At 38.9% G+C, this 25,095-nt stretch overlaps 1 protein-coding gene across 1 annotated transcript in view; it reads left to right on the top strand.

Moving 5' to 3' along the window:
- The window catches only part of ZNF215 (zinc finger protein 215), a 70,122-nt gene extending 47,102 nt beyond the window's left edge, over positions 1 to 23,020 (top strand). Inside the window, exons 2-6 of the mRNA XM_034994965.1 lie at positions 4,561 to 5,137; positions 9,920 to 10,005; positions 11,577 to 11,709; positions 12,026 to 12,121; positions 21,833 to 23,020. Coding sequence (XP_034850856.1) covers positions 4,738 to 5,137; positions 9,920 to 10,005; positions 11,577 to 11,709; positions 12,026 to 12,121; positions 21,833 to 22,773 — 1,656 coding nt within the window. The 5' untranslated portion in view covers positions 4,561 to 4,737 and the 3' untranslated portion in view covers positions 22,774 to 23,020. The remainder of the gene's footprint in view (positions 1 to 4,560; positions 5,138 to 9,919; positions 10,006 to 11,576; positions 11,710 to 12,025; positions 12,122 to 21,832) is intronic.
- Positions 23,021 to 25,095: the final 2,075 nt, after the last annotated feature.

Raw genomic sequence — 25,095 nt, 5'->3', positions numbered from 1 at the left:
TGTAGATAAATTTCTTTATCCATTCATCTGTTGATGGACATTTAGGTTGTTTTCATATCTTGGCTATTGTAAACCAAGTAAAGTGCTGCCATGAACATGAGGGTGCATATATCTTTCCCAGTTAGTGTTTTCAATTTCTTTGGATAAATACCCAGAAGTGGAGTTGCTGGATATAGGGTAGTTCTATTTTAATTTTTTAAGGAACCTCCATACTGTTCCAGAATGGTTGCCCCAATCGACACCGCCGTCAGCAGTGCACAAGGGTTCCCTTTTCTCCACATCCTCAGCAACACTTGTTATGTCTTGTCTTTTTCATAATAATCATTCTCACAGGGCGCCTGGGTGGCTCAGTTGTTGGGTATCTGCCTTCGGCTCAGGTCGTTGTCCCAGGGTCCTGGGATCGAGCCCCGCATTGGGCTCCCTGCTCAGCGGGAAGCCTGCTTCTCCCTCTCCCCCTCCGCTGCTTGTGTTCCCTCTCTCGCTGTGTCTCTCTCTGTCAAATAAATAAATAAAATCTTTAAAAGAAATAATCATTCTCACAGCTGTGGGATGATACATCATTGTATTGTTTTGATTTGCATTTGTCTGATGATCAATGATGTTGAGCATCTTTTTATGTATCTGTTGGCCACCTGTATGTCTTCTTTGGAAAAATGTTCAAATGTCTTCTCTGGAAAAATATTCAAATCTTCTGCCTATTTTTAAATCAGATTGTTTTTTGTTATTAATTTGTATGAGTTCTTTATGTATTTTGGATATTAATCTCTTACCAGATATGATTTGCAAACATATTTGCAAATCAGTCAGTGTGATACACAACATTAAGAAAATGAAAAATAAAATCACATCATTTCAATAGATGCAGAAAAATCATTTGACAGGATTCAACATCCATTTATGATTTAAAAAAAAAGAACCTCTCAACAAAATGTATATTGAGTGTGTATTACCTGTCAAGAAGTGGGTGAGTGTTCTTTTAACCCCTGTAATTCAATCAGATAGGTTACAGTTGAGAAAACTCACGGTTTGGTTAAATAATTTGCTTAAGTTCATACATGTAGTAACTAGTACAGCTGGGATTTAGCCTCATGTCAGTGTGACTCCAAAGTATGTACTTTTAGTCACTATGTATTCTCTATAGCAGGATTTCTTTACTTTGGAATTCCCGACACTTTGGGCTGGACAATTCTCCATTACAGAACACTGTCTTGTGCATTGTAGGATGTTTAGCAGGATCCCTGGGCTTCTCTCACTAGATGCCAGTAAGAGCCCCCAGTTGTGACAGCCAAAACTGTCTCCAGACATTGTCAGATTTCCCCTGGTACGAGATTGCTCCTAACCCCTGGCTTAGAGACGTGTAATAAAATGAGCTGTTTCCAACTTCCCTGAATGTAATGACTCTTTTTTTTTTTTTAATTTTATTTATTTATTTATTCATGAAAGTCAGAGAGAGAGAGGCGGAGGGAGAGAAGCAGGCTCCCCGCCTAGCAGGGAACCCGATGCAGGACTCGATCCCAGGACCCTGGGATCATGACCTGAGCTGAAGGCAGACGCTTAACCGTCTGAGCCACCCAGGCGCCCCGAATGTAATGACTCTTATAATTGGGCAAGCTCTTTGGGGAACAGTGAGTGCTCTGCTCATAGTTGTTAAAAGAGATACTGGCTCTTGTGGGAAGGCTTTTCAGTCAATATGCTTTCTGTACAACCTATGTGAATCTCTTGACTTGGCTATATTGTATGAAGACGCCCACTGAAGAACAGTGCCAGTTACTCACTCTGCTAGCAAACTGTGTTTTCTGTTCAGTGGCCTTCTGAACAAACTGGTGCCAAATACGGCCCATGTAGTCTTGTGAGTCTAAATGTTTAGTTGAGCCTATGACCTCCCTGGTGGACATTGCAGACTGGCCCATAGTGAGTCCTAACAAATGAAAACTTCTAATCATTCTAATCTGGGAATGTACTAATTTTAATTAAAATAAAATTGACAGGGCGCCTGGGTGGCTCAGTTGGTTAAGCGACTGCCTTCGGCTCAGGTCATGATCCTGGAGTCCCAGGATCGAGTCCTGCATCAGGCTCCCTGCTCGGCAGGAAGCCTGCTTCTCCCTCTGACCCTCCCCCCTCTCATGTGCTCTCTGTCTCTCTCATTCTCTCTGTCTCAAATAAATAAATAAAAAATCTTAAAAAAAATAAAATAAAATTGACATACAATATTAGTTTCAGGTATACAACATACTGATTCTGCAGTTCTATACAGTACTCACCACGGTAAGTGTTGTTACCATGTGTCACCATGTTATTATATTACTATCTATATTTCCTATGCTGTACTTTTCATCTCTGTGACTTATTTTTTTTTTTAAGATTTTATTTATTTATTCATGAGAGACAGAGAGAGAGAGGCAGAGGGAGAAGCAGGCTCCCAAGGAGCAGGGAGCCCGATGTGGGACTTGATCCCAGGACCCTGGGATCATGACCTGAGCCGAAGGCAGACGCTTAACCATCTGAGCCACCCAGGTGCCCCTCTGTGACTTATTTTGTAACTGAAGTTTGTACTTCTTAATTCCCTTTATTTTTCATATCTCCCCCCCCCCCCGGCCACCTCCACTCTGGCAACCACCAGTTCTCTATATTTAAGAGTCTTTTTTGGTTGGTTTGATTGTTCATTTGTTTTGGCTTTTAGATTCCACGTGTAAGTGAAATCATATGGTATTTATTTTTCTCGTCTTATTTCACTTAGCATAATACGCTCTAGATCCATCCATGTTGTTGCAAATAGCAAGGTCTCATCCTTTTTTATGGCTGTGTAATATTCCATTATATATGTATACTACTTCTTTATCCATTCATCTTTGGTTGCTTTCATATCTTAGCTGTTGTAAATAATTCAATAAACATAGGGGTACATATATCTTTTCAAATTAGCGTCTTCATTTTCTTTGGCTAAATACCCAGTGGTGAAATTACTGGATCATATAATATATCTATTTTTAATTTTTTGACAAACCTCCATACTGTTTTCCACAGTGGTTGCACCAATTGACCTTCCCACCAACAGTGCACAAGGTTCCCTTTTCTCCACATTCTTACCACTTGTTATTTCTTGTCTTTTTGATATTAGCCATTTTCTGACGGGTGTGAAATGATAGCTCATTGTGGTTTTGATTTGCATTTCCTGATGATTATTGATGTTGAGCATCTTTTCATATACCTGTTGGCCATTTGTATATCTTCTTTGGGAAAATGTCTATTCAGGTCTTCTGCCCATTTTTTAATCGAATTTGTGTGTGTGTGTCAGTGTGTGTATCGAGATGTACAAATTCTTTATATATTTTGAATATCAACCACTTACCAGATATGTCCTTTTCAAATATATTCTCCCATTCAGTAGGTTGCCTTTTTGTCTTGTTGATGGTTTCCTTTACTGTGCAAAAGTTTTTATTTTGATGTAGTCCCAACAGTTTATTTTTGCTTTTGTTTTTCTTGTCTGAGGAGACATACCCATAAATATGTTGCTAAGGTTGATGTCCAAGAGATTACTGCCTGTATTTCTGTTAGGAGTTTGATGGCTTCGGATCTCATATTTAGATTTTTAAATCCATTTTGAGTTTATTTTTGCATATGGTGTAAGAAAGTGGTCCAGTTTCATTCTTTTGCTTATAGCTGTCCAGTTTTCCAGCACCATTTATTGAAAAGACTGTCCTTTCCCCATTGTGTATTCTTGACTCCCTTGTCATAGATTAATTAACCACATAGGTATGGGTTTTTTCCTGTGCTCTCTACCCATTGATCTATGTGTCTGTTTTTGTGTCATTGAAATGTACTTTTTGATTTATCCCTGACAATGAAATGACTCCTATTATTTTTTAAATAATTGTTTCTTAACTTAATTTCTAGTGGTATTTCCAATTTTACTCATTTTATATAATCTTATTGATATTTTAGTGAGTATTTTTTAGGTATCGATAGTATAAAGCCTTAATAACTTGAATATCCTTCTGAAGATGTGTTTTGCTTAGTTTTAAAGCAAAAATGTGTTGGGGCACCTGGGTGGCTCAGTTGGTTAAGTGTCTGCCTTTGGCTCAGGTCATGATTCCAGGGTCCTGGGATCGAGCCCCACGTTGGGCTCCCTGCTCAGCGGGGAGTCTGCTTCTCCCTCTCCCTCTGCCTGCCACTCCCCCTGCTTGTGCTCTCTCTCTTTCTCTCTGTTAAATAACTAAATAAAATTAAAAAAAAATAAAATAAAGCAAAAATGTGTTGTCACCTGGTACAGGAGAAATCTAATGGCAATTAAATTATGAGGTTTGTTTTAAAAGGACTATTTCATTTATCACTTTTTGTGTGATGTCTGTGTTTTCTGTCTTTTTGATGGGTGGTGAAGGGAAAGAGACAGTATATTTTCTTGTTATAAAAAAGGGAAACAAGAATGGAAGAATAGTCCATAATATTTATCTTATTAGACAATTTTAAGAATATTATTTGTATTATTTTATCTTTTAACACTATGCTAAAACGTGTTCATTAAATATAGGTCATACTAGTGTCTTTTTTTCATTCTCTCAGGTACCTGAATGTTAGCTTTCTGTCTGAAGCTCCTGGAACTTTTCTCTTATTGAGATAGAACTTGGCTGAAATCACATTGCACATATATTGTACACAAGTGCTTAGCCCAAGCCTGAGAATTACTAGAATCCTCTAGTTAGACAAATTCAAACTACAGTGGGAGTTCTGTCCAGGAAGATGCAGCCTCTGAACAAGTTGATGGCTATCTCAAAACCTCAAAACCTGATTCTACATGAACAAAGTGAGGCCCCGAGAGTAGATGTGTCCTGGCAACAGGAATCCATCCCAGTCATGGAAACCTATGACTCTGAGGCCTCTCGTCAAAGATTCAGAAATTTCCAGTATTTGGCAGTGTCTGGGCCTCATGAAGCCCTGTGCCAACTCTGGGAGCTCTGTCTTCAGTGGCTGAGACCAGAGGTTCATACAAAGCAGCAGATCCTAGAGCTCTTGGTGCTAGAACAATTTCTGAGAATTCTCCCTGAAGACATCAGGACTTGGGTGAATTTACAACATCCAAGGAACAGCAAAGAAGTGGTGACCCTCATAAAGGACGTGATTGAAATACTTAAAGATGAAGGTGAGAATGTAGAAAATTGGCAGTAGAATAATAGTTGACCCTTATGTGGAATCTAAAAAAAAAAAAAAGGGAAAAATGAGCTCATAGATACAGAGAACAAATTGGTCATTGCCAGAGGTGGGGGGGGCGGGGAGGATGGGCAAAATGGGTGGAGAGTCACAAGGTTTAGAAACTTCCAGGTATAAAATAAGTCATGGGGATGTAATGTACAGGGTAGTGACTATAGTTGATAATACTGTATTGCATATTTGAAAGTTGTTAAGACATTAGATCTTAAGAGCTCTCATTACAAGAAAAAACTTTTTGTAAATATATATGGTGACAGATGTTACCTAGACTTATTGTGGCGGTCATTTTGCAATATACATAAATATTGAATCGTTACATTGTACACCTGAAGCTAATACAGTTGACCCTTGAACAACATGGGTTTAAACTGTGTGGGTCCAATTATATATGGGTGTTTTTCAATAAATACAGCACAGTACTGTAAATGTATTTTCTCTTACGATTTTCTTAACACTTTCTTTTCTCTAGCTCACTTTATTGTAAGAATACTGTATGTAATATATATATATAATATGCATTAGACTGCTTATGTTATTGGTATGGCTTCTGGTCAGTGGTAGGCTATTAGTAGTTAAGTTTTGGGGGAGTCTAAAGTTATATGCAGATTTCCAGCTGCTCAGGAGGTTGGTGCCCCTGACCCGTTGTTCAAGGGTCAACTGTATGATGTTATATATTAATTATACCTCAATTAAAAAGAAAAAGAACCCTAAAAAAAGTAATTGACCCTTCCCATATGAAAAGAAATTATCTTGGGGTGCCTGGGTGGCTCATTTGTTAAGCGTCTGCCTTCAGCTGAGGTCGTGATCCCAGGGTCCTGGGATCAAGCCCCACATCAGGCTCCCTGCTCAGCGGGAGGCCTACTTCTCCCTCTCCCACTCCCCCTGCTTGTGTTCCCTCTCTCGCTATGTCTCTGTCAAATAAAATCTTTAAAAAAAAAAAGAGGGCGCCTGGGTGGCTCAGTCGGTTGAGCGACTGCCTTCGGCTCAGGTCACGATCCCAGGGTCCTGGGATCGAGTCCCACATCGGGCTCCCTGCTCTGCGGGGAGCCTGCTTCTCCCTCTCCCACTCCCCCTGCTTGTGTTCCCTCTCTCGCTGTGTCTCTCTCTGTCAAATAAATAAATAAATAAAATCTTTAAAAAAAGAAAAAAGAAAAAAGGAAAAAAAATTTAAAAATTTAAAAAAAAAGAAAAGAAATTATCTTTTTCTGAAGCTAAGAGGGTGTCAAGGGCCAGAACATGAAGGACTTTACTATTTAAGGAAGCACAGATTTTATTCTATAAGAAATAGAAATAGAGAATGAGATCTCATAGCATGGGTAGGGGAGTAAAATGATTTGATTTGCATTTTAAAATATTTTTGGGGCGCCTGGATGTCTCAGTCATTAAGCATCTGCCTTCGGCTCAGGTCATGATCCCAGGGTCCTGGGATCAAGCCCCGCATCGGGCTCCCTGCTCAGCAGGAAGCCGGTGTCTCCCTTTCCCACTCCCCCTGCTTGTGTTCCTTCTCTCACTGTGTCTCTCTCTGTCAAATAAATAAAATCTTTTAAAAAAAATAAACTAAAATATCATTTTGATATCAATATAGAGTAGTGGTTGGCAAACTATGGCCCAAAGGCCAAATGTTTTTGGAGATAGTGTTTTTGGAACACAGCCATGCCCACTGATTTACATTTAGTCTACAGTTGCTTTCATGCCATGACCAGAGTTGATTAGTTGTAGCAGAGACTGTATTGCCTGCAAAACCCATAATATTTACTATCTGGATCTTCACAGAAAAAGTTTATCAGCATCTTAACAGGAAAATCAGTTAAGATAGGTGAGGTGTTAAAGGATGAGGGAGTATTGGGAAAACAGGAGTTTGAACCTAAAGGAATTATGGACTGCATATAAGGTGTGAGTGGGATAAGATTTGATGTAAATGTGCGTGTTCTGCCGTACATGAATGGGCATAAGTAACGGATTTTATGGGAGGGGATTTATACAGTAATTATGTGGCATGTTGAATTTGAGATCTCTATGGGTTTGGAAAGTTACAGGTATGAACAGAAGTAGGAGAAATACATACCTTAGGGAGCATCAATACTTAAGGGCTATCATAGCTCTAACTACCCATTACAGGAAATACAAAGGATGGAGGAACATGTTAAATTATATCATGGGAGGGCGCCTGGGTGGCTCAGTTGGTTAAGCGACTGCCTTCGGCTCAGGTCATGATCCTGGAGTCCTGGGATCGAGTCCCGCATCGGGCTCCCTGCTCAGCAGGGAGTCTGCTTCTCCCTCTTCTGCTCCCCCCTCTTGTGCTCTTTCTCTCTCTCACTCTCTCTCTCAAATAAATAAATAAAATCTTTAAAAAAATAAAAAATAAAAATAAAAATAAATAAATTATATCATGGGAATGCCATTAGTAAAATCTAAACTCTGGGAAACTACAAGATAATCCAGTTTCTAAAACAAAATAATTTTGTTTTTTTTAAAGATTTTATTTAATTAGAGAGAGCATGCATGCACAAGCAGGGTGAGAGGGAGAGCGAGAGAGAGAGAGGGACAGAGAATCTCCAGCAGACTCTGCACTGAGCACGGAGCCCAGCGTGGGGCTCCATCTCATGACCCTGAGGTCACCACTGAGCTGAAATCAAGGGTTGGACATTTAACCTGCTGAGCCACCCAGGCACCACCCTAAAACAAACTAATTTTAAGGGAGAAGTGGGGATATGGACGAGGGATTCAGAAATTAAACGTAAAAGATGTATAGCCAATCACATGAATGTGTGAAGCTTGTAAGTCATGAGGCAGTTGATTGGATATTTGACAAGGAATTGTTGACTGGGGAGAGTGATGATATTGTTGCTGTATTTAGTCCTTATTTGAAAAAGAAATAAAGGATTAAACAGAAGAAGAAAAGCCAGGTAAGCAGGCTAGAAAAGCATAATCTAGGACATCAGAGAACCAAGAAATGTTAGTATCTTGAGCTAAGAAAAGAGAAATCTTCAAGAAGGGAGTGTTCAGCAATGCTGTGACAAAAAGCTTCTATTAAGATGAATATTGAAAGTAATTTACTGAAATTGTTGATTATGAAGTAATTGTTAAGCTTTAGAACAGTTTCAGAGAAGGAGTTGAGGTGGTGCTTATTTGTAGTTAGTTATATTAGTTTTCTATTACTGTCATAACAAATGACCACAAAGTGGCTTAAAACAATGTGAATGTGGAGGGGAGGGGCAGAGGGAGAAGGGGAAGCAGACTACTCGCGGAGCAGGGCGCCTGATACGGGACTCTTATCCCAGGACCCTGAGATCATGACCTGAGCTGAAGGTAGACACTTAATCGACTGAGCCACTCAGGTGCACATGAGGTCCTCTTGATAAGAGAAAAAGCATTTGACAAAATCTATTGCCCTTTCATGATAAAAGCACTCAATATACTAGGAATAGAGGGAATTTCTTCTACCTGATAAAGGGCATCTATGAAAAACTTACAGGAAGCATCATACTTAATGGTTAAAGACTGAAAGCTTTACCCTTAGGATAAGGAACAAGACAAGGATGCCCACTCTGGCTACGTCTGTTCAACATTATACTGGAGGTACTAGCCAGTGCAACAAACAAGAAAAAGAAATAAAAGGCATCCTAATTGGAAAGGAAGAAGTAAAGTTATCTTTACTGTCATATGATCTGTTCTTATGCAGTTGACCCTTGAACAGCATGGGTTTAAAATACATGGGTCACTTTTATGTGAATTTTTTTTTAAGATTTCCTAGCAAAAGCCACAAGGCATTTACTTACAACTGCCCACCTCAGTCTCCACAGGTCCAATGGAAGACGACTAGTTCAGAGTTCGCACCTACTGCCCTTTGAGTACCCCGAGAGGCCTGCAGAGCCCGTCAGCAGCCCTTGGGATCCCTGGGACTGGGTTACCTGTCAATTTTTTTCATTAAAAATAATTTTAAAAAGACAGCCTGTGTTCATGTATTGGATGGCTTAATGTTTTTAAGATGATAATACTCTCTAAAGCGCTCTGCAGGTTCAAATGCAATTCATAGCAAAATTCCAGCTATCTTTTTTTGCAGAAATAGACAAGCTGATCCTAAAATGCATATGAAGTTACAAAGGAGTCCAAATAACCAAAACAGCCTTGATGAAGAACAAACTTTAAGGATGCATACTTTCAATTTCAAAACTTAACTACAAAGCTACAGACTTTAGTTAGGACAGAATTAAAGTTATTTTTTGGAATCTGCTGTAGACACAGATGAAGCCTCAAAATATTATTTTGGCCTTCTTCTCCCTGATCCGATACTATGCAACTTCTGGTAGGTTATCAGAATCATTTTTAGAGCTCTTATTTTTATTTATTTATTTGAGAGAGAGAATGAGAGAAAGCATGAGAAGGGGGAGGGTCAGAGGGAGAAGCAGACTCTCGCCCGAGCAGGGAGCCCAATGTGGGACTCGATCCTGGGACTCCAGGATCATGACCTGAGCCGAAGGCAGTCGCTTAACCAACTGAGCCACCCAGGTGCCCATTTTTAGAGTTTTTAAAAACTTTAACATCTGAGCCCCACCTGTGGAGATTCTGATTGCTGGTAGGGCCTGACATCATTATTTTTCTAAAGCTCTAAAGATGATTCCTATGAATAGCATGTTAAAATGACTACTATAATCATTAAATGTTTCTCCAGGGCAAATCTTGTCTCCCTAATGTTTTCCTTCATCTTCCTCAGAGATACCCTGCAAGGATTGTGTCATCCTCCAGAAGGGGAACATCAAGGAGAACATGGAAACTGACTCACTAACTAGCAATTCTCAGGTGATTTAGGATTCCTACTCTTCACTGAAATGATCTGCTTTTTCTTTTTCGACTTTTGAACTTTTGCTAAGTATAGGTCCGTCTAAGGCCGTAAGACTGTTACTTCTCCCATAGGACATTGGATCTATTTTATTTTAGTTGATGATACACTCTTTGGAAAATACTTTATCTTTGTATTTTTCTGTGCATCTGTTCCCTCAGGGTTGTAGACAGTAATCAAAGCCATAGAAATAGAGCCCACCAGAGAATGTTTAAAATTAAAAGTGAAGGGAGCCAAGGGCAGAATCCTGAGTAACGTCACTAAATAGGCAAGAGCAGAAGAAACCCCAAAGGATACTGAAATGAAAGCATCAAAGTGGTCGAGGAAAACCAAGAAGATACCATGTCACTGAAAGCCAAGGATGAGAGTATTTCACGGATAAATCCTTTAAAAATTCAGGAAAACTCAGCCTGAATTTACCCATTCCCTTAACCATCACAGAGATACTACCATGCATGGGAATAGAAGCCAGGTTGCAGAGGGTTGAGGGAAAAAGGTGAGGAAGGAGGCAAAACTAACGTAGATGATTTACTCAGAGTCATCCGATATCTTAGAGTTGTCTGGCTCTGTGGTAGAGGGAGGGGAGAGATGTGTATTTCATTGTGACTGAAGGTGCCCATCACAACAAGGTTGGGAATGCTAGAGAGGGAAGTGCAACACATGATGGTGTGAAGGCCCTCATAAGAAATACTTATGTCGTGGGCACCTGGGTGGTTCACTCGTTAAGTGGCTGCCTTCGGCTCAGGTCATGATCCCAGAGTCGTGGGATCGAGCCCCGCATCGGGCTCCCTGCTCCGCGGGAAGCCTGCTCTCCCTCTCCCATTCCCCCTGCTTGTGTTCCTGCTCTCACTGGCTCTGTCTCTGTCAAATAAATAAATAAAATCTTAAAAAAAAAAAAACTTATGTTGTGTCTGACCTGCATTGCTGAGGGGAACCGAAAGGAAATCCTCTGTGGAGATGCCAGTAGATGCAGACAGGCCCACCGGCAGACAAGCGCAGGTAGTAATGCTTATTACAAAGAAGAGAAATAAACAACGCAGTAGAGAGTGATGAGGGGGTGGCTACTTCGTTTTGGGTAATCAGGAAAGGACTGCCTGACCCGAATGGGAATGAGTTAGCAGGCTGCCTTTCTTAGAGAAAATGCCCTATGTCTCCTGCTAGCTATCTTCATTACAAATTCCCCTCAAATCTATCTGAAACTCTTCATCTTCTGAACTCCTCTTATGTCAGGTACTTTTACTCTGTAGTAATTTTTTGTTCCACAATTATTCCAACTGTCTTTTTTTTTTTCCCTCAACCAAAATAAAAGTTAATTTAGGGTTAGGACTGCACTTGATTTTCCTTTGGCAGCCCTCACAGAGTGCCAAATTGATAGGCCTCTAGTATAACTTGATTTTCATCACTTAGAACCCCAAACGTTTGTCAGTTTCTTACATATTCTGATGACCTACCCTATTCTTTCCAGGTTCATTTCTCCTCTAGTAACCTTTTTGGGAGTGACCTTTGATTAAAAAGAAATTTAATGTTTTAGGAACCAGTAACATTCGAAGATGTGATTGTGGAATTCAGCGAGGAAGAGTGGGGACAACTGGACCCTGCTGTGAAGACCCTGTACAGGGATGTGATGTTGGAGAACTACAGGAACCTGAATTCATTGCATCAAGGTGGCTTCTGTGTATTTACCTCCTCTGCCTGTCAGTGGTCTCTTCACCTGCTGCTAAAAACTAGAGGACAACTTCAGCGGTTAAGGGCACTTGGGTTCGGGTTTCCTAATATCCTTTGGGCACGATCGCAGATTTTCCTGCTGTGTATCTGAGTGGAAGTCTTTCTGTTGGAGAGCTAGATGTACGCAGATCCATGGTGACCGCTGGCCTTATCTTTCAGCAGCTCTTAGAGAACTACGGAGGGATGGAATCTCTTCCCTATAAAAATGGCTGAGGTGTCTGTATGTTGTTGTTTTTTCATTTTCCCCATGAACAGAACATCTACTTTACAAGCCAGTTGAGATCTCCAAGCTGGAGAGTAAGGAAAGAAGATGGACAGTGGAGCAAGAAATCCCAAGCACATCTGTTTTGGGTAAGAACCAGGCAGATATGAGGCAGCCATAAGAAGCTTCTGTTTGTTAAACACACAGTGTACTGTTAACAGCCTTCGAGTAAGAGTCGGGGAGGCGACGACAAAACCACCGAAGGTTTGAAGGAAAAAAGTCACATTGCCTTTTGTTCACAGATTCTTTTTCTTCAGTGGATAGGCAAAAAATGTTGCAGGTGAGGAACACAGATGCTTTTAAAGCTGCGTGGCCCAGAGCAGCCTACCTGCCAGTCTCCTGATCTGTAACATGGAGTTAATAACAGTCGTTCACAGATTCTTTTTCTTCAGTGGATAGGCAAAAGAATGTTGCAGGTGATGGGCGCCTGGGTGGCTCAGTCAGTTGGGTGGCTGCCTTCGGCTCAGGTCATGATCCTGGAGTCCTGGGATCGAGTCCCACATTGGGCTCCTGGCTCAGCAGGGAGCCTACTTCTCCCTCTGACCCTCTCCCCTCTCATGCTGTTTCTCACTCTCTGTCTCTCTCTCAAATAAATAAAATCTTTAAAAAAAAAAAAAAAAAAAAAGAATGTTGCAGGTGAGGAACACAGACGCTTTTAAAGCTGTGTGGCCCAGAGCAGCCTACCTGCCAGTCTCCTGATCTATAACATGGAGTTAATAACAGTACTTACCTCCACGTTCCTGTGAGGCTTAAGTGAGTCATATGGGGAGCACCCTTAGAACAGTGCCTGGTATGTGGTTAGTGCTACATAAACAAACATTAGCCAACTCAGCATGAAATCATATTCTTTCTTTTAAAGAAAACTTCATACAGAGTGACTTTAGTAATCTTCCGTTTTTCCATTTTTCTTTCGTTTACTATAGAACTTCTTGTGCCCTAAGTTTCTATCTTCATGTAATCTCTTTGTTCTTATTAACATTTTGTTTGTGGGAGATGATTAATTATTGTGTGCTTAATGTAAATTTTAGTATATATAGAAACGTATGAAGAGGAATAGAGCTCACCCAATTACCTCACTCCCCAGAGCTATGCAGTATTAACATTTTGATTTATTTTCTTAGACTTTTTTTCTTTGTGATGATGTGTCTCTGTGGCTTGTGAAGATTTGTTTTTTTCCAAAATTGGGATCATCAGGGATATGTCACTTTATATTCTGCTCTTCTCACCTAATACGATACCATAGGCAATTACCTGTGTCACTAAATAGTGTGTGAAAATGTGGTTTCTAATTCACATGTAACATTCCATCATATACATGTATCATAATACATTTAACCATTCCCCCTCAGCTGTTGGACATTCAGGTTGTTGCCAAGTTTTCAGGCATATCTACGTAAGATATACCTTGTTAGAAGAGAAACTTCATCATCAAAGGGCATGAGTATATTTAACAGTCTTGTTACATTGTGCTGTATTGTCTACAGAAAGGTTATACCAATCCATACTGTCATTAATGTATTATCTATTTATTATTATCAGTCTAGCACCCTATTGTTTACCTGAAATCTTTATTGGTTTGATAGGCAAATTATTCAATTTCTTCCTTTCTAAAGTAAATTCCCCCACCCCCACCCTTTTCCTTTGGACCCCATTTCTCCCTGCCTTCTTTCACTTACATATTTACCATTTCTGCCTCATCTTCCCATTAGTTTTTCAACATTTTCAGGTCATTACTGATGTAAAAAATTTTTCTCTCAACATATTACTCTATTTCTCACCTATTTATACCCAATCTTCTCAAAATATTTTATACTTTTCTCATTTCCTCACCTTCTATTCCTTACCCCATTCCAGTTTAGTTCTTATTCCAGATCTCCTCTGAAACAGTCCTTACTAAGGTTTTAGAAGACTTTCTTGTAGCTAAGTCCAGTGGATATTTTTTCATTCCTTGTCTTACATTACCTGCTCCTCACTCTTAAAACACTCGTAGGTTCTTATGGTGCATCCTATTTTCCTCCTCTTTCTGGCCTTTCTCTCTCAGTCTGGTGGAGATTTCTCTTTCTCTAGCTCTAATTTCAGAGTTTCTCGACACGTCTCATTTTGTCTTCTTTTCTTACTCTCTTTTCTTCTCTAGGTTATCACATCCACAACTGCAGCTTCACTTACCACACACGTGTAGGTGACTTACAAATTTGTGTCCCCAGCCCAGGCTTCTTCTCCGAATTGAAAAATTTATAGACACGTGACATTTCTCTTGGATGTCTTAAAGTTGACTCCAGCTCTTTAAAACCAAAGTCATAACTTTTTCCTTTCCTGTCTTCCTCCATTGTTCCCTGAGCAAATGGCACTGCTATCCATCCAGTTACACAAGTATAGTGTATTATCCTTGACACGACTTCTCCTGCACCTAAGACTTGGTTTTATCTTTCTAAATATCCCTTGAATGTTTCCACTTCTTTCCATCTGTAGTGCCACTACCCTAGTCCATGTTCCATCACCGTTTCTCATCTCAACTATCCCTGCAGTCTCTTAATTCATCGTACTGAAAGATCTTGCTATGCCTCTTTGTTCTTTTCCCCAACTCCAGTGTTTGAGCCACATTGCAATCAAAAAGATCAAATTCTGTCACGTACTTGCTTAAATCACTATGCTGACTGCAGTTTTGCTTGCTTCAGAACACACTAGTCCCTACCTATTTCTCCAACCTCGCCTCATACTGCATCCTCCCCTCACTCTTTGCACCCAAACCACACCACTGCTTCCCATCAGCATCAAATATGTGTTAGTATCTCCTGGGTCCTAAGCACTCTGATAGGTGTTGGAGGACTGCAGAGAAAAGAGTTCCACAAGACACACATTCCAGATGTCCCTTGAGTGGGGCTTGCCCTCCATCTCAGGGCCTCTGTACATGTGGTTTCCTTACATAAAATGCTCGTTCTTCTATTCTTTGCCTAGTTGATTCCTCATCTTCCTTCTGATCTCAAAGAGTTTCACATTGTCTCAGGGAAGTCTGTCTTGATTCATTTTTTTCTGTTATATACTCCCATACGATCATAATCTTGTCTTTTTAGCATTTATCACAATTATATTTTGCTTGTATCTGTATAAGTCTTTGTCTTCCACATTAGGCTTTATGTTCCTTGAGGGTAGGGACCGTGTCTCTTTTTGCCCTACCTTTGTATCTCAAGCTTTTGCACATTGACAGGAACCAAAGGAAAAAACTGGATAGATAAATATTGGATTATGAGAAAGGTAAAAATTATCTTACTTGTTTTGGTCATTTGTGATTCAGTAAATGGTTTTATGTCCTTTATTAAGATTTTAGAGGTTTTTAAGTAAGATCTCATGGAAATTCCCACTATTGATCAATTACAGCAAATGAAATATCGCTGAAGTTTTTTTAATTATTTTGTTTATGGTGCCTGCCATACATATTTTTAAATTTATGTATCACGTCTCTTCTCCCCAGTGCTTTATATCTGTTAGTTCTAGGCATAAGAATTTTTCCATACCCAAAGTAGAAATATATTTCCTGATTTTTTTTTTTTTAAGATTTTATTTATTTGACAGAGAGAGACACAGCGAGAGAGAGAACACAAGCAGGGGGAGTGGGAGAGGGGAGAAGCAGGCTTCCCGCCGAGCAGGGAGCCCAATGCGGGGCTCGATCCCAGGACCCTGCGATCATGACCTGAGCTGAAGGCAGACGCTTAACCACTGAGCCACCCAGACGCCCCATATTTCCTGATTTTATTCTGATTTCATCTATTTCCTCATTTAAGTAATACTTCAGTCAATCTGGAATTTACCTAGAATTTACCTCGGTAAATGTAGCTTATTTACCAAAACAGTTAATAGACTACAGTGGATTAAAGGTGGCTACAGAATCTTTGTCACTCTCTCCATCAAGATGTAGCCTTTGTACACCTGAAGCTAACGTAACACTGTGTGTCAACTATACTTCAGTTTGAAAAAAAAAAAGAGGCAGACTTTGTTTGCCCGCCCTTTGAATCTCAGTGGGCACTAGACTGTTCGATCAAGAAAATGGAGCAGAGGTGACACTGCGGTTCCTGGTGTAGCCTGTAATAGGACCTGGAGCTGCCACTTCTTTCTCTTGGAGGTTAGCAGCCACTACTTCAACTAGCTTGACATTGCTGTTTGTGAGAAGCCCAGCGTAGCCACACGGAATGTACATACTTACACATATGCTCTTTAAAGGCTCATCAGATGATCAGAGGCACATCTAGATTTAAGTGCTAATGACCCACGTTTATTATAAACAGTTTAAGGTAAATTTGGATAGAGAATATAAAACCAAATTTTGGGCAGCTTAATTAACTAGTCAAAACCTATGAAAAAAGAATCCTGTGGATTTTAATCTGTAAACACAGATAAGCCATTGGAATGGTTTGAGAAGTTGGGGGAAACTCACATAGGCCAAGGAAAGGCAGAGATGGTTTGGCATGGCTGGTCTCCAGGGGACTTGTGAGCAGACACCCAGGATTGGGATGATAGGCTAAGGTTTAAAGTGTTCATTTTTGTTTCAGTTTAGAGACAGGAACAAAGTCTTGTAGGTAAAGCATAGTTTCTGAGTTTGGGATTAATAGGAATAAGACATTGACTCAAAATCTGTTTAGTGCAAAAGGCGAACAAATCATGGGTATAAAGGTAAACAGTGGTGTTTCCACTAAAATCAATAGATAAGACTGTTCCTATAATTATTTAATGTTGACCTGAAAGGCGTCACTAATAAATGAAAAAAAATGAGAAAGTTAATTAGTAGAAGAGAGGAAAAGCTATTATTTGTAAACGGTAACTTTCTACTTAGAAAATCCAAGAAACTCATTGTCAAAACTATTATATCTGTTAAGAGTTTTGTAAGAGTTTTGCCAGATATAAAATAAAAATATTGGTAGCTTTCCTATATGTTAGAACTAAGTGATTTGAAAATAACAAAATACATGAAAGTGACTTTAAAAATAGGAGTAAAGAAGTTATATGAAAAATGAGTCCTAGAAATATGAGAACATCAGAGATTTGCTTAGAGAAATACATTTAGGAATTTTGCCACTCAGTAAATACTTCTGAAACAACTTCTGTTTCAGTGACCTATTGTTTCTAACAAATTGCCCCCAAACTTAGTGACTTGAAACAGCAATCATTTTATTAACTCACAATTTTGTGAGTTGACTTAGGAGTTCTCAGGATCCATATGATGTTGACTGAGGATACAGTGTTCTGCTGGGATGGAATGGTCAAGATGGCTCATCACATGGCTGGAAGTTGATGCTGGCTGTCACTGGGAACTTTGGCCCTGTGGACCAGAGCACCTTCATGTGGCCTCTTCTTTTTTTTTTTTTTTTTTAATTTATTTATTTGACAGAGAGAGACAAAGCGAGAGAGGGAACACAAGCAGGGGGAGTGGGAGAGAGAGAGAAGCAGGCTTCCCGCGGAGCAGAGAGCCCGATGCGGGGCTCGATCCCGGGACTCCGGGATCATGACCTGAGCCGAAGGCAGATGCGTAACGACTGAGCCATCCAGGTGCCCCCATGTGGCCTCTTCTTGAGGCATGGACTTCTCATAGCATGCCAGCCACGTTCTGGGAATATCCTGAGAGGAATTCAACATTTTCAGTCTCCTAAAGGCCAGGCCCAGAAGTGGCATGGTATCACTTCTACCATATTCTGTTGGCTAAGCAGTCACAGAAGTAGCCCATTTTCAAGAGGAAGAAAAACCCCACTTCTCTATGGGAGGGTGCCAAAGAATGTATATCTATCTCTTTTTATTACTCAAGTATAATTAATATATGGTATTATGTTAGTTTCAGCTGTCAATATAATGATTCAACAATTCTGTACGTTACGCCATGCTCATCATAAGTGTCCTCTTAATCCTCTTCTTCTGTTCTCACCTATTCCCCCACTCACCTTCCCTCTGGCAAACACCAGTTTGTCCGTTATATTTAAGATTCTTCTTCTTCATATACACACACACCCCTATGTATATCATATCTTCTTTATCCATTTCTCTATGAATGGACATTTTGGTTGCTTCTGTATTGTAAATAATTCTGCAGTAAACATAAGATTGCATATATCTTTTTGAATTAGTGTTTCATTTTCTTTGGCTAAAACCCACTAGTGGCATTACTAGATCATACAGAATTTCTATTTTTAATTTTTTGAGGAACCTCCATACTGTTTTCTACAGTGCTATACCAGTGTGCATTCCCACCAACAGTGCAAGAGGGTTCCTTTTTCTCCACATCTTTGCCAACACTCTTATTTTTTGTGTTTCTGATTTTAGCCATTCTGACCAGTGTGAGATGATATCTCATTGTGGTTTTGATTTACATTTCTCTGATGATGAGTGATGTTGAACATTATTTCATCTGTCTGTTGGCCATCTAATGTCTATTTTGAAAAAATGTCTATTCAGGTCCTCTGCACATTTTTTAAATTGGATTGTTGTTAGTTTTTTCGTGTTGAGTTTTATAAGTTCTTTATATATTTTGGATTCTAACCCTTTATTGTATATATCATTTGCAAATATCTTCTCCCATTCAGTAGGTTGTTTTTATTTTGTTGATAGTTTCCTTAATTGTGCAAAACATTTTTACTTTGGTGTAGTCTCAGTAGTTTACTTTTGCTTTTGTTTTCCTTGCCAAAGGAGACATATCTAGAAAAATATTGCTATGGCCAATGTCAGAGAAATTACTGCCTATGTTTTCTGTTAGGAATTTTATGGTTTCAGGTCTCACATTTAGGTCTTTAATCCATTTTGAGTTTATTTTTGTATATAGTGTAAGAAAAGGGTCCAATGTCATTCTTTTGCATGTAGCTGTCTAGTTTTCCCAACACCATTTGTTGAAGAGACTTTTTCCCATTGTATATTCTTGCCTCCTTTGTCATAGATTGATTGATCATAAAGCTGTGGGTTTATTTCTGGCTCTCTGTTTTGTTCCATTGATCTGTGTGTCTGTTTTTTGTTTTTTGTTTTTTTTTTATACCAGTACCATTCTGTTTTGATTACTACAGCTTTGCATAGTATGTCTTGATACCTCCAATTTTGTCTTCTTTTTCAAGATTGGGTTTGGCTATTCAAGGTCTTTCTTGGTTCCATACAAATTTTAGGATTCTTTGTTCTAGTTCTGTGAAAAGTGCTGTTGGTATTTTGATAGGGATTGCATTAAATATGTAAATTGCTTTGAGTAGTATGGAAATTTTAACAATACTGGTTCTCCCAATCCATGAGTGTGGAATATCTTTCTATTTCTTAGTGTCATCTTCAATTTCTTTCATCAGCATTTTATAGTTTTCAGAGTACAGGTCTATGACTCTTGGCTAAATTTATTCCTGTGTTTTTTATATTTTTTTCTATTTTTGATTTAAATTCAACTTAACATATACTATATAATTAGATCCAGAAGTAGAATTTAGTGATTCATCGGTTTCATACAACACCCGGTGCTCATTACTTCAGGTGCCCTCCTTAATGCCCATCACCCAGTTACCCCATCCCTCCACCCACCTCCCCTACATATTTTATTCTTTTTGGTGCAATTGTAAATGGGACTGTTAGCTTCCTCCCTCCTCTCCCCTTCCCTCCCCTCCTCTCCCATTGGGATTGTTTTCTTAATTTCTCTTTGTGCTACTTCATTTTAAAGTATAGAAATGCAACAGATTTCTGTATATTTTGTATCCTGCAACTGTACTAAATTAATTTATCAGTTCTGGTAGTTTTTTGGTGGAGTCTTTAGGATTTTTTTTATATAGTATCATGTCATCTGTAAATAGAGTTTTACTTCTTATTTACCAATATGAATGCCTCTTACTTCTTTTTCTTGTCTGATTGCTGTTGCTAGAACTTCCAGTACTATGTTGAATGACAGTGGTGAGAGTGGACGTCCTTGTCTTGTTCCTGATCTTAGAGGAAGAGCTCTGTTTTTCCCCCTTTGAGTACAATGTTAGCTGTGGGTTTTTTTAATGAATGTGTGGCCATTTTGATCTGTCCTCTGGCCACAAATTATTTTTTTTATTTTCCCCCCTTGTTAAATACACTTACTGTCTCCTAAGAGACCTCGTCTCATTATGGCATCAGGCTTGAAGTCCAGGATCTTACCATCTAAATTAAATTAGGTCTAGGTTTGAAGAGGTTTCTCTCTCACTGAAGACCTGTGAATTAAATTACAGGTTATCTGCCCACACACCCAGTATACACTGGTGAGGCAGAAATGGGGAAACTACAGTCAGTACTCTCATTATATTCCTACACTCTGCTCTTGGAGATTGTTTTAATAGTCTAGTTTCCAGTGTGAGTATTATACAGACAGATAATTTCTGCTAGAAATTAGACTAAATCAGGCTGAATTAATAGGTATTTGACAAAGTTGGATGCATCAGTGGGGCTGCTTTGAGGCAAAAGTCATTTCATAAAATAATAGTACCTCAGGGCAGATTAGATACAAGGGATAAAGAGCAATGTTTATTCAAGATCTCTTTGTGGACTCTAGTGTAAATATTAGAAGAACAATGACTCACTGAACAACTGAGGACATTGAGGGAAGTTCTTTGAACATGAAAGATGAAATTCTCAGTCTCATTTGTTCAGTTGGAAGAGAGTAGTAGGATAGCCAAGTGGCATTGTCTTGGAGACAGGTTAAAAAAAAAAAAAATGTGAGGGCATCTGGGTGGCTCAGTTGGTTGATTGACTGCCTTCAGCTCAGGTCATGATCCTGGAGTCCCGGGATTGAGTCCCGCATCGGGCTCCCTGCTCAGTGGGGAGTCTGCTTCTCCCTCTGACCCTCCCCCCTCTCATGCTCTCTGTATCTCATTCTCTCTCTCAAATAAACAAATAAAATCTTACAAAAAAAATATGTGAGATACAAAGCTGAAGATGTGTTTTGGCTTCCAATAAAGTGTAGAAGTAAAGCATTAGATAAAGCTGAAGTTATGTGCGGAAGGGTAATGGGAGTCAGTGAAATTTAGTTATTAAGAAATTGCTAGAATATATAGTATATTGGATGTATTTATACAGAAACTAAGTGAGAAAGGAATCTTGAGAAGGAAAGTAAGACATTAAATGAAACAAACTGAAGACAGGTGAAAACAAGAGAACTGAATCTTACCTGGGACAGGTAAAATTTTGAGTTCTAGGAAATACACAGAAAAATAACATAGCACCATTTGAATCAGGAGTGATTTTGAGCCCAGGAAGAGGGGTGGTTTCTCTGCTACTTCTGATTATAGTTTTTTTTTTCTGCCTTTGTTAAATATGGGGAATAATTGCAGCTTGTATGGAAAATAGAAGCACTGATTGCAAGTTTGTTGTAGCTGGTTAAGATGTGCCTGTAAATGTAGACATGTTTTTAAAGATATGATTAAATTGCTATTTTAGAAGGGTGTATTTATTATTGATGAACAGCGTAGGTTAAAAGAGACAAAGACAAGATGCTAGAGAAAGGAAGGTTAGGTATAACCCACACAGACTAGTTAACAAACCAGTAATAATTTGAACTATGATATGCCACCCTATCCCAGTTCATATGCTGGATATTTTCCTAAGCCCTATGTATTCTAATATTCCTGAATAGCTCTCATATTTTATGATCTCCTAACCTCCCTTTTAATACTTTTATCCCTTTTATTTCTTCTATAATTCTCATTGTTCTAATCTCACCTCACATTTCCATTCTGTATTTAAGGCCTATAAAATACGCATATTCCCTTATGTGGTTTAGCATCCCTTTCCTAATTAAACAATTTCCCTTTTTCTAGTTCATGGAATTTTTTATTTCTTTTTAGACAGAGAGTTAATTTCAGAAAACCAAGATTCAGTTCCAAAGCAGAGAATTTCTGGAAAAGAATCATCTTCTGGAGTGATTATGACAAGACTGACCAAAAGCGGATCCCCTTCTTTAGATGCTTGGATGAGCAATGATTGGTTATATAGGAACCAGGAACACTGGGACATAAATTTGCCAGAAGAAGCTTTTGTTCATAAGACAGTCTACACTGAAGTGGGAAACTTTGAAGGTAGTGAGAATAAGAAAAGTTTAGATGTTAAGTCAGTTAATTCAACTTTGGGTATACAACAAGGAATTCCTATGAGAAAAGGGTCCTCAAAATGTGGTAAGTTTAAAACTAACTTCAAATTTAATTTAGACTCCGGTAAGCAAAATTCAGAATATAATGAATGTGGGAATGCCTTGAGCCTGAGTATAGATATTCAACACCCAGAAAGTCATACCTTAGTGAATTCCTATGAATGCTATCAATGTGGGAGAGCCTTCAGTCGGAGTTCATCCCTCATTAGACATCAGATCATTCACACAGGAGAGAAACCTTATAAATGTAGTGAATGTGGGAGATTCTTCAACAGACGTACAAACCTTACTAAGCATCAAAAAATTCATACTGAAGCAAAGGTCTGTGAAGGCAATAAATGTAGAAAAGGTTTTAGTGAGACTGAAGACAGTAATAAAAATTCAAGACTTCATTCTGGAGATAATCCCTACGAATGTGTTAATTGTGGAAAATCCTTCAGCCGAAGCTCTTCCCTTATTCGACATCAAATGATTCATACAGGAGAGAAACCATTCAAATGTAAGGAATGTGAGAAAACTTTCAACAGGAGTTCAAACCTTAAAAAACACCAAAAACTTCATACTCAGGAGAAGTCCTGCAAAAGGAAGAAACCCATGATTAACTACATCAATGAATTTATACTAGAGGGAATCCTGTGAATAGAGTAAATGCAAGAAAACATTGGTCAGGGATTCTTCTTTAATTAATATGACAGAATTAATATTGGAGAGAAATCTGTTATTGGGTAGGAATATGCTCCCAAATGAAGCCACAAAGGTTTGGAGTTAAATGTATCACCATACAAGTCTTTGCCTATCATTATTCTGATATCCATTGCCATCATCATTCCTAGTTCATAAATGGGACCTATGGCATCCTTATATTCACATGATTTATTGAAGTAGATATTAGGGAGGAGCCAGGCAATACCCTTGCCATTGATATTTAATAAAACTCAAACTTTCAGTCCTTATAAGAAGGTCATGAGAAACCAGGAGCTCACAAGAATATAGGAATACTTCTAAGGACTGAACTTTCTGAATTAATGGGAGAGACCATAGGAATGGCAAATTACTCCATGATAATATCCTTGGCCGTCCTGGTGCTGAGTGGGGACTAGAATTGGAGGAGGGTTATCAATTGCAGTGGGAAGTGGATTCTATATATAGTCGTCAAATCTGCGTTTTTAAAAGTACTCTTTGGGATCTAGGCCCGAGGGACATCCATAGTCTTGGGTCTATCATTTATTCTAAGCATTAAGAGGTCAATAAAGTGTCTTAATACTCTGTGCACTAGTTTCCTCTTTCTTCTTTAAGTTATTTCTGGAAGTTACCTTTGAGATCCTGAGCCAAGAAATTTATCTTTAATCTGCCCCAAAATATTCATATTGGAGAGATTCCCAATGAATGAGGATGGTGGCTTTTAGTTAAAGCTCATATCTTACTCAAAAACAGAAAAGGTATACTGGAGTGTGAACACTTATGATTAGTTAATGTGCAAAGTTATTCTATGTTCATTTGTTCTATGGTTTCAGGTCTTTAATCCATTTTTTATTTAATTTTTGTGTATGGTATAAGAGTGGTCCATTTTCATCCTTTTTTGCATGTGACTGTCCAGTTTTCCCAACACTGTTTATTGAAGAGACTATCCTTTCCCCATTGTATATTCTTGGCTCCTTTGTAACAAATTAATTGACCACATATATATGAGGGCTTATTTCTGGGCACTCTCTTCTCTTCCATTGATCTATGTGTCTGTGTTTATGCCCGTACCATACGGTTTTGGTTACTATAGCTTTGTAATATAGTTTGAAGTCAGGAAGTGTGATACCTCCAGCTTTGTTCTTCTTTCTCAAGATTGCTTTGACTATTCGGGTCTTTTGTGGTTCCATACACATTTTAGGATTTTTTTTTTTTTTCTGTGAAAAATGCCATTGGGATTTTGATAGGGGTTGCATTGAATCTGTAGATTCTTTGGGTAATGTGGACATTTTAACAGTATTCTTCTAAGCCATGAGCGTGGAAGATCTTCCTTATTTGTGCCTTCTTGTTAAATTCATCCATAGGTATTTTATTCTTTTTATGCAGTTACAACTGCATACCCATGGATAAATTTAACCAAGGAGATGAAAGATCTGTACATTGAAAACTCTCAGACATTGATGAAAGAAACTGAGGAAGGCACAAATGGGAAGATCTTTGCCATTCAGCCTCAGTGCAGGGAATGGCCCAGTGTCTAATCTCAAAAACCTTCCCCCTCTCTCTGTGCCCATACACCATATCCCTGAATTACTAAGGCATTCTGCTAGTTGTTATCTATTATATTTATTAATTTTCATTGTTCTAGAAGTTTAGCTGGGCACATAGCCACCCAACTTTAAATTTCTGTTAGTAAGTGCTGGTCGATGGGATGTGAACAGAAGTGATGTATGTCACTTCCAGGTCTTGCCCTTCAAGCAGCTGGGCATCATTCTATTCTCCTGACACCTTTCCCTCTCCCTGCTGGCTGGAGAACCGTGAAAACTGTAGTAACTGCAGTGGACTACAAGTGGGAGCCAGTATGGACCACCCATCTACCTCCAGATGGTTAGAGAGAAATAAACTTCAGTCATGTAGAAGCTCCTGGTTTTGTTGTTTTCTTTTGTACCACAGATTGCCCTATATCCTTAGTTAATATGCTCACCAAATCTTTAGACTCTTCCTTGTATCTCTCTGCATATGTCCCTACTGGTACTATATTTATATTCTGGTTACTATCCTCTCTCTCTCATTACTTCAGCTAGTGTCTCTGCCTTGAAATTCTGTAAAATGCAGACAGAGGATCTTTTTGAAATACAAATTTTGATTATTGCACACAAATGCGTAAACCTTTCAAATACTCCCTGCGAACTTTTAGGTGAAATCTAAACTCTGAAACGACTTACCTTGTCTTTCATATTCTAATGTTCTCTTGCACCGCACCCTTTGTACTCCCATGTGTCA

The sequence above is a fragment of the Mirounga leonina genome, unplaced genomic scaffold (genome assembly GCF_011800145.1).
Source record: "Mirounga leonina isolate KUSES-001 unplaced genomic scaffold, KU_Mleo_1.0 Mir_92, whole genome shotgun sequence".
NCBI lineage: Eukaryota > Metazoa > Chordata > Mammalia > Carnivora > Phocidae > Mirounga > Mirounga leonina.
The sequence above is the reverse complement of the archived record's forward strand: the minus strand, read 5'-3'. Positions and strand labels throughout refer to the sequence as shown.